Below are 13,417 nucleotides of genomic sequence, written 5' to 3'. Positions count from 1 at the left end.
CCAGGTACTGAAAATCAGTCAGTCCTTCATTAAGTGCCTAATTATTCATTAAACCTCTAGGTGCCAAGTACTATGGTAGGCTTTAGCTGGGGACAGGAAGGCCAAGGAATCAAAGAGAATGAATGAAAAACATTTACAAAGCACTGATTATGTGCTAAACATTAAGACACACTGCGCCCTCCCCCCATTCCCCCAGGGAGCTTTAAAGATAGGGATGCTCAGATAGGCACACAGAGACACAGAAACTCAGAGATGCTCAGAGACGAAAAAGACAGAGACCAGAAACACATTCATGTGCATGCACATGTGAACACACACACACACGCGCACACACACGCACACACACATGCATGCACCCACTCACCAGCGCTAATAGATCACCAAATACATTTCCTTCGAGCGTCACAAATCACCCAGGTCTTTCCAATGGGAGCCAGGGCCTCCCATCTCCTCACCTTTGTGTGACCCAACCCTGTGTCCTCAGTCCTCTACTTTTCCCTCTTTATACTTTCCCAAGGGTTCAGTGATCACAAATAATGCAGAGAAGTCTAAATTTCTTGATTCAAGCCTAATTTTTTTCCTGATCTCTAATGCTGCATCTCCAGCTGCCTGCTAAGCACCCCCCAGTACCAGCCAAAGTCAAAGCCGAACCCCCCAGGACCCTCCTAAGTCTGCCAACCTCAGCTGCCTCATTCCTGCAGAGGTCAAACACCACCATCCTCCCATTCCTGGTGCAGGCACCTGTGCCCACCCCAACCATGTCTAATCCACAGCCAAGTGAGGCCACTTCTACCTGCCAATTCCTCTCATAGCCGTAGCCCCACCCAGTCCACTCGGACCATCACAACAGTCTCCTAATCATCTCCCTTCTCCCACCCATCCACCACCCAGCTGCTGATGGGATCGACCCAAATTGGGCCATCTGATCAGTCACTGCCCAAGAAGCACCAGGGGCCCCCCATCGCTGCTGAAGCCCTTTTCCATCTGCCTCCCACTGGCCTTTCTAGCTGTATTTTACATCACTGCCCACCACACTTGATGCTCTGGCCACACTGAACCCTCGGTGACTCCCTGAGCTCCACACTCCATCTCCCACCTAACAACACTTGTACAAGGAGAACCGCAGTCCCCCCCTCCCTGCCCCAGCTGCACTGGTCTGGTTCTGCACACTTAGCTTCCCTAAAGACCAACTCCCAGCAAGGTTCCTCCAGCACTTCTGTCCCCCTCCTCCACTTTGTCCCCATCATACTGGATCCCACATCAATCTCAGCTGTCATCCTGCTGTGGCCACCCGCCTCAGCCTCCCACCACAGTCCAGGCTCGCTTCTTCTCCCTGCCTCCCCAGGGTCTGGCCAGCACCCAGTGGGACTCACCGACTTGATAGTCTGGTCACTCTGCTTTATGACCTCCTGGATCTGGCGCAAAGCATTCACCTTCACATCCTCCAGCTCCTGCTTCTGCGTCTTGGCATCAGCAATGCAGGTACGGTATGTGGCCATGGCTTCTTCTGCCTGTGGTGGTGTAGGGAGATGCATGAACTGTACTCATCAGTGATGCCCCCACATCCCATGGAGACCCAGACACTTCCCATTCCGTGGGACAACTGGTACCCCTCAGGGAAGCCCTTTCAGGGCTTACCCCTGAGGCAAACTCACACAGAATATTTCCCAGAGAGAGACTGATTTAGAGTGGGAAGGAATCTCAGATGCCAAACCCCTCACTTCTCAGAGGAGGGGCCTGAGGCCCAGAGAGGCTGAGTGATTTATCCAGGTCACACAGCTAGCATCTGAGACAATATTCAAACCCAGGTCTTCCTAACTTCTGCTATCCAGTCTATCATGGTTAGTAGGGCTCAAACCCGTACTGGGAAACCACATGGATGTCTAGCCCACCCCTTTAATAACTCAGTCAAGTACTAGAAAATGGGTGTTATTATCATTAAGGGGAAACCCAGAGTCACCCAAGCTTCAGAGGCAGGAATCTGAACTCGGGTCTTACTGACAAGCCATGAGTACAGTGCCCAGGAGCTGGCAGATCCTCAATCAATGCTTGCTGACAGACTGCTGACTCTGAGACTGCCATGCCTGGCATCCAGTCTGGCCCAGCATCAGCTCCCTCCTCTGTCTAGCGCTCTGTCTAGCACTGCCAGCTCTTCATCTCAGGATCCATGTTCCCTCCCCAGCCCCGCTCCCCCAGCGTCTTCTCTTCTCAACCCTCCTCTCCGGTGTTGAGAAAGGAGAGTGCCTACAGAAGGGGAGGGACACCGGGAGTATGCCAGGCTCCCTTCCCTTACTCTTGCCCCTCTCCTTGCCCAGCCATGTCTCTGCACCTCACCTTGTTCTTGGCCTCCTCCTCCAGTCGCCTCTTCTTGTCCAGGGCCTTGGTGGCAGTGCTGCTGGCCCCCCCGCCTGCACTGGCCCCACCACCACTGCCCTGCTCCTCCTCGGCCTTCACTGTCAGGTACTGAGCCTTCTCATAGTCCTCACAGCGCTGCATGTAGCCCTGCTTTGCTTTCCGAAGGTTGGTCTCTGCTTCTTGCTGAGGAGGGAGGGGAGAGAGCAGAAAGGGGAGGTGGGTCCCAGGCCAGACTCCTCGCCAGGGGTGAGCGGACCCTGCTCTGCCAGAGGGACAGGAGACATGAGGCTGCCCAGGCCTGAGCACAGAGCAGGTACTGACATGGAAGAAGGCTCCGAGGGAACCTGGGCCACCCTTGGCTGAGCCCCTAGCCTCTGTTGGAACAGCCCCAGATCACGTCCTGGCACTAAACTGGCTTCACCATGTGCTGTGGGATGAGGGAAGCAGCCCAGATTGGGAGCCAGGAGACCTGGGTTACACTCCTGACTCTGCTACTGATTCAATGAGTGACTGTGAACAGGTCGCTCCCCCTAGAAGCCTCATCATCCTCATCCGTAAAAAAAGACAGAGGTTAGGCTGAGTGGCTCCCAAGGCCCCTCTGATCCACAGCCTCCTGGGCAAGGCTCAGACATGCTCTCCTACCAGCTTCCTTTGCGCCCGATGCCACTGCTCCTTGATTTCCTTCCTTTTCTTTTCATGTTCTAGACGCCGCAGAGTCAGAGGCTAAGGAGGAAGGAGATACACATGTAGGGAGTGGGGATGGGGGACCCTGGCCCTAGTACCACAGGGACGCTTCTCTGCTGTGGCATAGGTGGAGCAGGGACCCTGTAACCAGCCACCACGTGCAAAGGCTTCAAGGAAGCTTGCCCCTCACCCCTCCCCAGTTCAAGTCTATCAAACATCCCCAAAGACACCTGGCTCCCCCAATGAAGACAGGGTCCAGGCAGGCGACATCTGTGACAGTGAAGATAAATGTCCCTCTCCCAAGCCCACTCCCACACTGGTTAGAAATCCCAGGGTTCAGTTGAAAAGTCAAGGCTTCAGAAGAGGGGGCTGGAGGAAGGGCTGAAGAGGCTCCCACCTGCATTAAGGTCTGGTTCTGCAGGGTAGCCACCACCTGCAGCATCCCGTGGCTGAAGTCCATATCCTGTTCTAGGGCCAGGGAATAAATGGATAGGAAAGGCATGTGGGGCTGCAGAAAGAAGGGACTTGGTCAAACCTAGGAGGCCCCTTGGACAGCCCCCCTCCCCGGCAGCGCCCCCAGCGAAGGCCCCACCCCCTATCCTTTGCTCTGGGGTGGGGGAGTCATCGGGAGCAGCTGCCCACCTCCTGGGTGATAGTCTGCCTGCAGCTGTTCACAATCTTCTGCAGACCTTTGGCAAACTCCATCTCTGGGCAAGGGGAGAGAAGGAGGGGGCCCGTCACTACTCAGCACCTGGAGCTGGCACACAGGGGCCAAGAGCAGCGCAGGCCCACCCTACAGCCCCATGGCCATGGGGATCTTCATTCTCTGGATTTCCCTTCCATTGTCACTTGGAAAGAGCTCTCAGACATGGGTCCACAGGACTCAGGATTAGGAGCTGGAAGGAATTCTGAAGATCAAACCCTATCATTTTTCAGGAGGACACTGAGGCAGGAGAGGCTAGGTGAACTGGCGCAAGGTCACTCAGGCAGTCAAAGCAGCAGAGGCTCCTCACCCCAAACTGAGCACTCTGTCCAATGACTGAGGGAAAGAGCAACATCCTTCTCGGAGCATGAGCATCAGTCACCTCAGTACCCTGAGCCCTGACCTCAAATAAATGACCCCTGTCCGCCCTCCATCTTCCACATCTCACCCACCTTCCAAGGACCTGTCTGACCTCCCTCCCCAACTGCCAAGAATATCTTCCTTTCCTTAGGCATCTTCGAGCCTGACACACCTAAAACCCCATCTTGGATTATGCTCTAATTTCTAGGTGTGCTACAATGTACAAGCCTGGTCTGGGGTCCCTCCCAGTGACACTCTGGAACCTTGGCCAAGTCACAAACTCTACGACATTATTCAGCTTCTTCAACTGTAAAATAAGGGAAATAGACTGTGCAATCTCTAAAGTCCCTCCCAGCCCTGACATTCTGTGCTTTAAGGACCCCCTAGTCCTGCCATCCTGTGTTCTAAGGGCTCCCCCAACCCTGACATCCTGTGCTCTAAGGGCCCTCCAGTCCTGCCATTCTGTGTTCTAAGGGCTCCCCCAACCCTGCCATCCTGCATTCTAAGGGCCCCCCCAGTACTGCCATCCTGTGTTGTAAGGGCTCCCCCAACCCTGACATCCTATGTTCTAAGGGCTCTCCCAGCTCTGACATTCTGTGTTCTAAGGGCCCTCCCAGTTCTGACATTCTGTGTTCTAAGGATCCTCCTAGCTCTGACGTCCTGTGCTCTAAGGGCCCCCCAGTCCTGCCATCCTGTGTTCTAAGGGCTCCCCCAACCCTGACATCCTGTGTTCTAAGAGCCCTCCCAGCTCTGACGTCCTGTGCTCTAAGGGCCCCCTAGTCCTGCCATCCTGTGTTCTAAGGGCCCCCCAGTCCTGACATTCTGTGTTCTAAGGGCCCCCCAGTCCTGCCATCCTGTTTTCTAAGGGCCCCCCCAGTCCTGCCATCCTATGTCCTAAGGACCCTCCCAGCTCTGACATCCTGTGTTCCAAGGGCCCTCCCAGCTCTGATGTCCTGTGTTCTAAGGGCCCCCCCAGGCCTGACATTCTGTGTTCCAAGGGCCCTCCCAGCTCTGATGTCCTGTGTTCTAAGGGCTCTCTCAGTTCTGACATCCTGTGTCCTAAGGGCCCTTCTTGCTCTGACATCTTGTGTTCTAAGAGCCCTCCAGCTCTGACCTTCTTGGGTTCTTCCTAGCTGTCACATTTCCTTCACTCTTGTCTCATTCTCTGCCTTCTCCTTCTCTTATGTCCTCCAGATCCCCAGCTGTCATTAGGTCTCACCAAGTGTCGTCCGCTTCTCCAGGTAATTGATGAGATCTTTCATATACTTGGCGATATTCTTGGCGTACTGCAAGGCCACATCCACACCCCCCTCACAGCGCTGCAGCACCACGTCCACGTCGTCCGCCAACAGGCAGCCTACCCCAAGGAGACCAGGTTTTGAGGAAGCCTCCCTCATGACTTCCTCCCAACCACTTACAGCTCCCAGCTCCCAGACTGTTCCCTTCAGAGACATTTTGGGATCTGGTGGAGAGGGAACCCTGGAAAGAGCTGTGTCTTTCATCCAGCAGCATATCTGTCCTGTCTTCAAAGGCCACACTTCCACACTTCCCTCTCTAGAGTGATCTGACTTCTAATGACCTCTTTCTGAGGGCAGGGGCTGACGGCTCCTCAGACCATGTATGCCGTGGGACAAAGGGCTGGGCATTCTCCTCTAGCTACAACCCCCCGGCTGCTGGCTTATGCTGGGAACAACAGTTAGCCACCAGGGAGATACTGCCCTTCCCTCCATGCTGAGCCCTGTGTTACTCCAGCTGGGTGCTTTAACAGTGAAGGCATCACCAAAGGCCACACCTGCCCAACAGATGCCTCCACCCAGCTCCTGGAAGCTACCAGCCTCCCCTGCCCAGGCTTCCCAGTACCAGCCAGGAGTGATACACCAAGGCCAAGCTGCCCACCCAGGACAGGCTGAATAGCCCAGGTGTAGCAGGCCAACTTACCATAAGGTTCTGTGCCAGGGGAGATGCTATCCACACACTGCCCCGAAAGGCCTCCATAGAGGTTTTCCATGGACTTAGGAGAGAAACAGAAAACAGGTTAGAGAGTTTGCGATGTAAAGGAAGCCTAAACTACCCACACTGGAAGGCCATCAGGAACCAGGAACCTTCCCTGGTCAGTACTTTCAAGTGCGTGTGTGACTTTGACTGGTCTGTACAATACCTGTAGAAGACAGGGAGGTTTAAAGGACCTGCAAGGCTTGATTGGCCCTGGGTTCCAGACATGTGACCTTGGCTAAGTCATTTCTCTCTTATTTTCTCAGCTCTGGCATTCTCTGTTCTAAGGTGCCCTTTCTAGCTCTGGCACTCTGTTCTCAAGGTATTAATTCTGACAGTCTGTATTCTAAGCTTCCCTTTACAGTGCTGACATCCCATGTTCTAAGGTCCCTCCAAACTCTTAATAGTCTATGTTCCAAAGTTCCTCCCAGCTCTGACATTCTCTGTTCTAAGGTGCCCTTTCCAGCTCTGGCACTCTGTTCTCAAGGTATTAATTCTGACATTCTCTGTTCTAAGGATCCCTTTACAATGCTGACATTCCATGTTCTAAAGGTCTTTGCTTTGACATTCTATGTTCTAAGGTTCCATGTTTTTATAGCTGACATCCTACGTTCCAAGTTATCTTCCGGCTCTGACATGTGGGATCCTAAGGGCCCACCCACCGGTGGCACTATTATTCATAACAATACTCTGCCTCACTTTCCTGGGAGGCAGGTGATACAAATATTGTTAGTCCCATTTTACAGATGAGGTAATAAAGCTTGAGGTGCAATGGCTGCCTTGGGTCACAAACCTAGCAAGAGACAACAGCAGGATTTGAACTCAGGTTTCTCCTGACTCCAAGTCCGTTATTCTTTTCACTGCACCAGGCTGCCTCTGTGCCACAGGGCCTTCAAAAGGTGACATGCTTGGATCTACAGTCCCCTAGCCCCAATATTCTAAGTACTGAAATCTCTCCCAGTAAAAAAGAGGAAAGTCAAGTTTCCTGGGATTTTCCTACCACTTTTAGGAAGCAGTGCCTGGCAGGTGTGTATTAACTCAATTGACAGAGTAGGCAACTGAGGCCCAGAGAATGGAGAGAAGGGGAGGTTTGCCTAAGGTAAAATAGGGGGTGTGATCCAGAGGCAGGTCTACTATTGAGGTTTCTGGATCCCCAAGCCAGGATTCTTTTCTTCCCCATATCTACGATCTGATGTCCTCCCAGACCTAGGACCCTCTGACAAGAAAGGAAAGGGCAGGGCCCACTTACCTGGTTCTGGTCACTGGGAGGCATAGAAATGAGGGTACTGATGTCCACCTCACCCATGAGGAACTCAGACACACTGGACAGAGAGAGGGGGCAGAAAGCCTGGTAAGGAGACTGAGAGTACTGAGGAAGGTGGAGTACAACCTCCATGGGGCCACCAATAATCTCATAAAACTACACAGTGCTTTGAGATCCACAATCTTGTTTGATTCTAATAACAGGTAGGTCAGAGGGGTTTTTTAATTTCCATTTTATAAATGAGGAAACAGAGAGCCCAGAGAAAGGAAGAGACTAACCACAGGAGCTAAGATTTTTAGCTAGAAGGTACCTCACTGGTCAACCTCACTCCCTTCATTTTACAAAAAGGGAAATTGAGGCCCAAAGAAGAACATGACTTGCTTCCTGTCACACAACGAATGGCAGAGCCTGAACTTACAAAGCCTATAATCTTTCTACGTGACCATGGTCAGAGTGAGAACACCAACAGAAGTGGGGCCTCCTGACCACCAAGCCAGACATCTGACCACTGCTCCATGAAGAGGACTGGAGGTCTGGAGACTAAAGGAGGAAAACAGGAGGACTCCCCAGACACCCTTCCCTTTACTTGGGGCTAGGAAGACCCAGAGGGCCCCAGTCACTCACGTGCTGCTGAAGGATACTGCAATTGTCTCCAGGGCCTTCTCCAGCTCTCGCTTATCAGACTCATTGTTTGACTCATAATGGAACCCTAGAGGGTAGAGAAAAAAAAGTTAGAGCTTTCTCCCAGGAGCCCCTTAAAGTTAGAGTTTAAATCTGTTGTCATAAGACATCCAGGGCCTCAGGTAACCCCATTTGAAAACTAAGGAAGAAGCCCAGAAAAGCCCCCAGTCCCCCCGACTTGGCCGAAGCATATCCCTAGAGAGCCGGAAATCTCTAAGTGGGGGAGGTCCAACCACCCCCCTGGCCATGTCCAGAAGGATCCCGGTATTCAGTCCTCCAGGTGACCTACAAGGATAACTGAGGCCCCCAGTGCAGGGATCCTTCCTGGAGGTCTTCTTCCCTCCTCCTGTCTCCTTGACCAAACCCCAGAAGCCATTCTATTGTTCAGTTGTTTCAGTCTAGTCCAATTCTCTGTGACCCCATTTGGGGTTTGCTTGGCAGAGATAATGGAGAGGTTTGTCATTTCCTTTTCTCACTCATCTGACAGATGAGGAAACTGAGGCAACAGGGTGAAGTGACTTGCCCAGGGTCACAAAGCTAATAAGCATCTGAGGTCGGATTTGATCGCAGGAAGATGGGTCTTCCTGACCCCAGGCCCAGCGCTCTATTCACTGTATCACCTAGCTGCCCTGACCAGAAACCACAGAGATGTCCAGAGAAGCCAGCAGCCCAGTCCTCCCTGCCAAAGATAAACAGCTCTCCCCATGGTCTGGATCCCCCTACAACGTCCCATAGGAACAGTTACAGACACAGCTCCAGGAAGCTGGTCCTGCAGCACCAGTGTAAATAGGCCTAGACGTGGCCCATGGGCCGGGACTGAGGGCAAAGGCTCACGCCTGGATTTGCTAACACTTCCCAGAACTTTCGGTGCTCTCCCCAGACCAATCACCACCATCGAGGAATGACCCTGAAGGTTCAGCCTGAACCCCAAGAAGGGAGGGACATCCCTCCCTTCCCACTCACCCACCCACCCACCACTGCCCTTGATCAGTCTGCTGGCCTTAGCGGGTAGTTGGGGTGGGGAGGGGGCAGGGATAACAAAAGCTCCTGCTCAGGGATGAGCCCTCGGCTTTGTAGGTGGATGCTCACCTATACATCCCACCAGTACCTCCACTCAGCAAGTCCAAAACCAAGCCTTTGTGCTCTCCTAGATGTGTTTTCTTGCTTTAGACTCTGCTTTCTCTGCATTCTGTGTCCCAAGAACCTTCAGTTTCTCACGTTTCTGGCCTCAACACCATCATTCATTCTTTCTGTGTCCTGAGCTCCCACACTCACCCAGCTACCAGGGCCTGTCACTTCTGCCTCTGACCCTGCCTCCTGAAGCCCCCCACCCCATCCCCCAGCTCCTGATCACATACCTTCACTTCCTCCCTACTTACTGACTCCCTCCCATCTACCCACAAACAGGCTCAGGTCCCCAAACCTTCAGTCCTGACACCTCTTTCTGGACCAGCCAAGTCTTTTCCTCTCTTCCCCAACATTATCATGGTGAGGCTTCCCCGACACTACCTGCCCTTGATGACTGCAGCTTCTCACTGTCCTCTCAACTCTGGGCCCATCCTCCTTCTCTGTGGAAGCTGCTCCCTCCATGGTCACCAATGGCCATTTCATGACCAAATTTAAGGGTCCGTGTTAGCCTCCACCTTCCCAGATGCTTCTCTCACCTGGGACACTGCAGAGCACACCATCCTTCTGGATGCTCTCTCCTCCCTCAGCTCTACAAGCGTCCCAGTCTTTCGGAGGGTTCTCCGCCTCTCTCCAACACATTAGAGCGGGCATTTCCCATATCCCAGACTTCTTTCCACTACTCCTTGATGATCTCATCTACTGCCATGGCATTAACTACCACCTCATTGCATGATTCCCAGTCCCTGACTACTCTCTGGAACTCCAGACCCAGACCTCCAGCTGCCAATCCTACATTGGAGGGCCTCCTGGCACCTTCAACTCAGCAAAGACAAGCCGCCATCACTCCTCCCCTTTGTCTGTGGCACTTACCACCACTTTGTAACCTAAGGGCTAGCTTTGCTTCTTCTCTGTCCATTTACCGAGCATGTCTGGCATCTGGATCTTCCTCTGCACCCCTCACTGCCACCAGCACTGTTCCCCCCCCACTATCATCTCTTAATGGTCTTCCCACTTACTCAGGATCCTGTCCCTTCCTGCTGCCTCTTGGTGAAAGTTTAGACTCTTTTGCTGGTTCTTCAAGGCCTGCTGCTCCAGACCCATCTCTCTTTCCTCCTCTCCAACTATTGAACATTATGGCTAAATTCTGTCCCTGCATGTTCAGGGCCCCACCCCTTCTGGCCCCCATGCCTTGACTCGCTCTAGGTCTGTGGTCATGGAATGCGCATCCTTCTTCCCAACATCCCTGCCAAATTCCAATTTGTTTTCAAAAGCCCCTCTCTGTTCAAGAACATCCTTCTTCCTTGGGGCTCATAGAGCATTCCAATGTCGCTAATGCACTCACAATACAATATTCTGTATGAAAGTTGTCTATGTTGGCCTCTTATTGCCCCACTGGACCCCAGACTCCATGAGGGCCAGGACTGGGGTCCAGATTTTTCATCTCTCTCAATGCTGAATCCAATATGCAGACAGTAGGTATTTAATAAATGTTAGCTCTTGTCACCCAGGGTCTATGGTACTGCCAGAGAAATAGGGTCTGGGCCTTAAATCATCCAGGCCCAAATTATCCTCTTCCTCCCCTCAACCTGGCAAAGCCTGGCTCAGGTAGGCAGATGCCAGCCCAAGGGCCTGAATGCTCTTCCCCAACCACTTCCCCCCTCTTGCCTCCCAGCTCACCTTTGACCTTAGAGATGAGGGTCCCAGCAGCTGTGAGGGTCTCTAGAGTGTTGAGCAGAGGGTACTTGCTGATGACCTGTCGGAGGACCCTCAGGACTTCACCCAGGCACTCATGGGCCAATGGTCGCCGGGCATCGAGTTGCTCTGAAATCATCCAGAAACATCAGTGATACAGCACAGGGCAGAAGCCCCCACATTATGGCCAACACTAAAACTCATGTCTAGTTCAGATGCAGGGCCATCCCATGGTCAGAGCCCAGGTGAGGTGAGGTCAATAACATACACATGTATACCTATATACATAGACAGACAGACAGAAAATGTGATCTTCACATCAACATGTGGTAGGTTCTATACATAATATCATTATCTGTATTTCACAAATGGGGAGCTGAGGTTTGGAGAGCTTGCCCCTGGTCAGACGCCTCCCCAGTGTTAGAGGCAGGACTAGAGCCCAGGTCTCTGCTGACTTCCAGTTCAATCATCTTTCCACTACACTCCAAAGGGTAAGGGGAGGGAATGGGGAGAGACATCTGGATATAAAGACTGTGGGTCTCTGGGCAGGTAAAACCCTCCCTCATCCTCCTCTGGCCTGGACAAACGGAAAAGTACAGAATCAAGAGGGTACAAGACAGAAGGAAGCTGGAGGTTCCTACATTCAATCCATAAAGCAAATCAAACTGGCCAAGAATGAGAGAAAGAGCCCTGCTGGCCTGAAATTCAGAAGGCCTGGGTTCTAGTAACAACTGGCATTTCTATGGAGTACAAAGATTACAAAGCACTTCCTTCCCAACAACCCATGTTTTATTTATTCCCCACTTGAAACATAATGAAATTGAGGATTGAAGGGTGAAAGGATGTAGGCACAAAGCTAGTAACTGACTAGGACAGGATTTGAACTCAGGCCTTCGAACTGGATGTCTAGCCCTCTCATGTTGCATTGTGCAACACTGCCTGTCATGTTACTAGTTCTAGCTCCTAATCTGCCAACAACTCCTTGTGTGATCCGAGCCAAGTTGACCTCCCTCTGTGGGTGTCCGTTCCCTTCCCCGAAAAATAAGCCTGTTAGAATCAATGATCCCAACAGTGTTTTCAACTCTAACATGTGTATGGTCTGAGCCATGCCCCCTTCCCCGCACAACCAACCCCCAGCTTGGAAACTTTCTGTTCTAAAGTCAAAGAATCGCAGAATCTCAGAGCTGTAAGGGACCTCAGGGGTCATCTGAAGTCCATGAACTTAGAAAAAAAACCACTGTGATAATTCTATTTTGAGAATTATTATTTATTTCCTTTGTGATCTTATGTATTTAATTTTCTGCATTGAAAATTCTGAGGAGTCCATGGGTTTTACTGTCACCTAGAGGTCTAGGTCACAAAAAAGGTTAAGAATTCCTGAAATAATACAGCCCTTATCTAAACAGTAATGATATCTCCATCGAGAGGTCATTCAACCTTCCCTTGAAGAGTTCCAGGGACTGGGAACTCATTACCTTCTAAGGAAACTCATTCACCTTTTGGACAGCTCTAATTCTTAAAACAAATGTTCCTTTTTTGACCAAAAATTCTCTCCCAAACCTTTCCCCTCACCCCAGCCCCAGTCCAATTCTTCTGCCTTCTGGAGTCAAACAGAGTAGACTGAACTCCTCTTCCACTGGACAATCCTTCAAAAACACAGGGTGTCCCAAAAGTCTTAATAAGCCTTATGCTGCACTAAGACTTTTGGGACAACCTATATTTGAATACTCTTCCTTGAAGTGTGTCTTCTTTGAAGTATTCCCAACAGAGCAACTGGAATACAGTTTAAGAACCCTCACCAACCTGGGAGTCATTCCAAAAAACGTGTTACCCACAACAGAACACACTCTAGATGTGATCTCACAAGGACAGGGGATATATTAGGATCACTCATCACCCATTGTTCATGTTGCCTGAGATTGAATTAGCCTTTTGGGACACTAACAGGCTGTCACACTGTTGACTTATATTGACCCTCAGATCTTCTTTGGTATTTAATTTTTCCTCCATCTTTTTTACTTGTGCCATTGATTTCTTTTGAACCCATATCCAAAAAGGAGGACTTTACATTTATCCATATTAAACTTCTTATGAAGTTCAGCCCACCAATCCTTTTTGGGTCTGAGATGTTTTATCTATCCCTCCAAACTCTCTATCATCTATAAACTAAATAAGCACCTATCTACGCCTTCACTCAAGTCATCAATAAAAATGTTCAGCAGAAGAGGGCTCTGGGATACCCCACTAGAATTTTCCTTACAAAGCAACACCACACCCATTAAGGACTAATTTTCATTTAACCAGCTCCAAACCCATCGAATTATACTATCATTCAGCCCACATCTCTCTGTCTCATCCACGCAGATAATGTCAAAGATTGTCAGATGGCTTGATGAAATCTAGATCCGTCTCTGCAGCAATCCCCAGATCACAGTGAGAAGAAAGTCTTAATATCTAACCGACACCAACCTGACCAGAAATCCGTCCCACAGCTTCTCCAACAAAAGCTCATCTCTCCTTGATTGGAAGATATCCAGGGACAGTGAATGATTCCTGAC

The 13,417-nt window shown here is 51.1% G+C and overlaps 1 protein-coding gene across 4 annotated transcripts in view; it reads right to left on the bottom strand.

Annotated features, from left to right (window-relative positions):
• ARHGAP45 (Rho GTPase activating protein 45) overlaps positions 1-13,417 on the bottom strand; it is a 47,173-nt gene that overhangs the window by 19,210 nt on the left and 14,546 nt on the right. For all 4 annotated transcript variants that reach the window (XM_072601363.1, XM_072601362.1, XM_072601361.1 and 1 more), the window contains 10 exons: positions 10,845-10,988; positions 7,983-8,067; positions 7,344-7,416; positions 6,041-6,113; positions 5,322-5,459; positions 3,682-3,746; positions 3,437-3,547; positions 2,998-3,078; positions 2,335-2,538; positions 1,374-1,511 (listed from right to left, as the gene is read on the bottom strand). In XM_072601363.1, coding sequence (XP_072457464.1) covers positions 1,374-1,511; positions 2,335-2,538; positions 2,998-3,078; positions 3,437-3,547; positions 3,682-3,746; positions 5,322-5,459; positions 6,041-6,113; positions 7,344-7,416; positions 7,983-8,067; positions 10,845-10,988 — 1,112 coding nt within the window. The remainder of the gene's footprint in view (positions 1-1,373; positions 1,512-2,334; positions 2,539-2,997; positions 3,079-3,436; positions 3,548-3,681; positions 3,747-5,321; positions 5,460-6,040; positions 6,114-7,343; positions 7,417-7,982; positions 8,068-10,844; positions 10,989-13,417) is intronic.

The sequence above is a fragment of the Notamacropus eugenii genome, chromosome 4 (assembly GCF_028372415.1).
Source record: "Notamacropus eugenii isolate mMacEug1 chromosome 4, mMacEug1.pri_v2, whole genome shotgun sequence".
Lineage (NCBI taxonomy): Eukaryota > Metazoa > Chordata > Mammalia > Diprotodontia > Macropodidae > Notamacropus > Notamacropus eugenii.
Note: the sequence above shows the minus strand (reverse complement) of the source record. Positions and strands in the feature narration are given on the sequence as shown.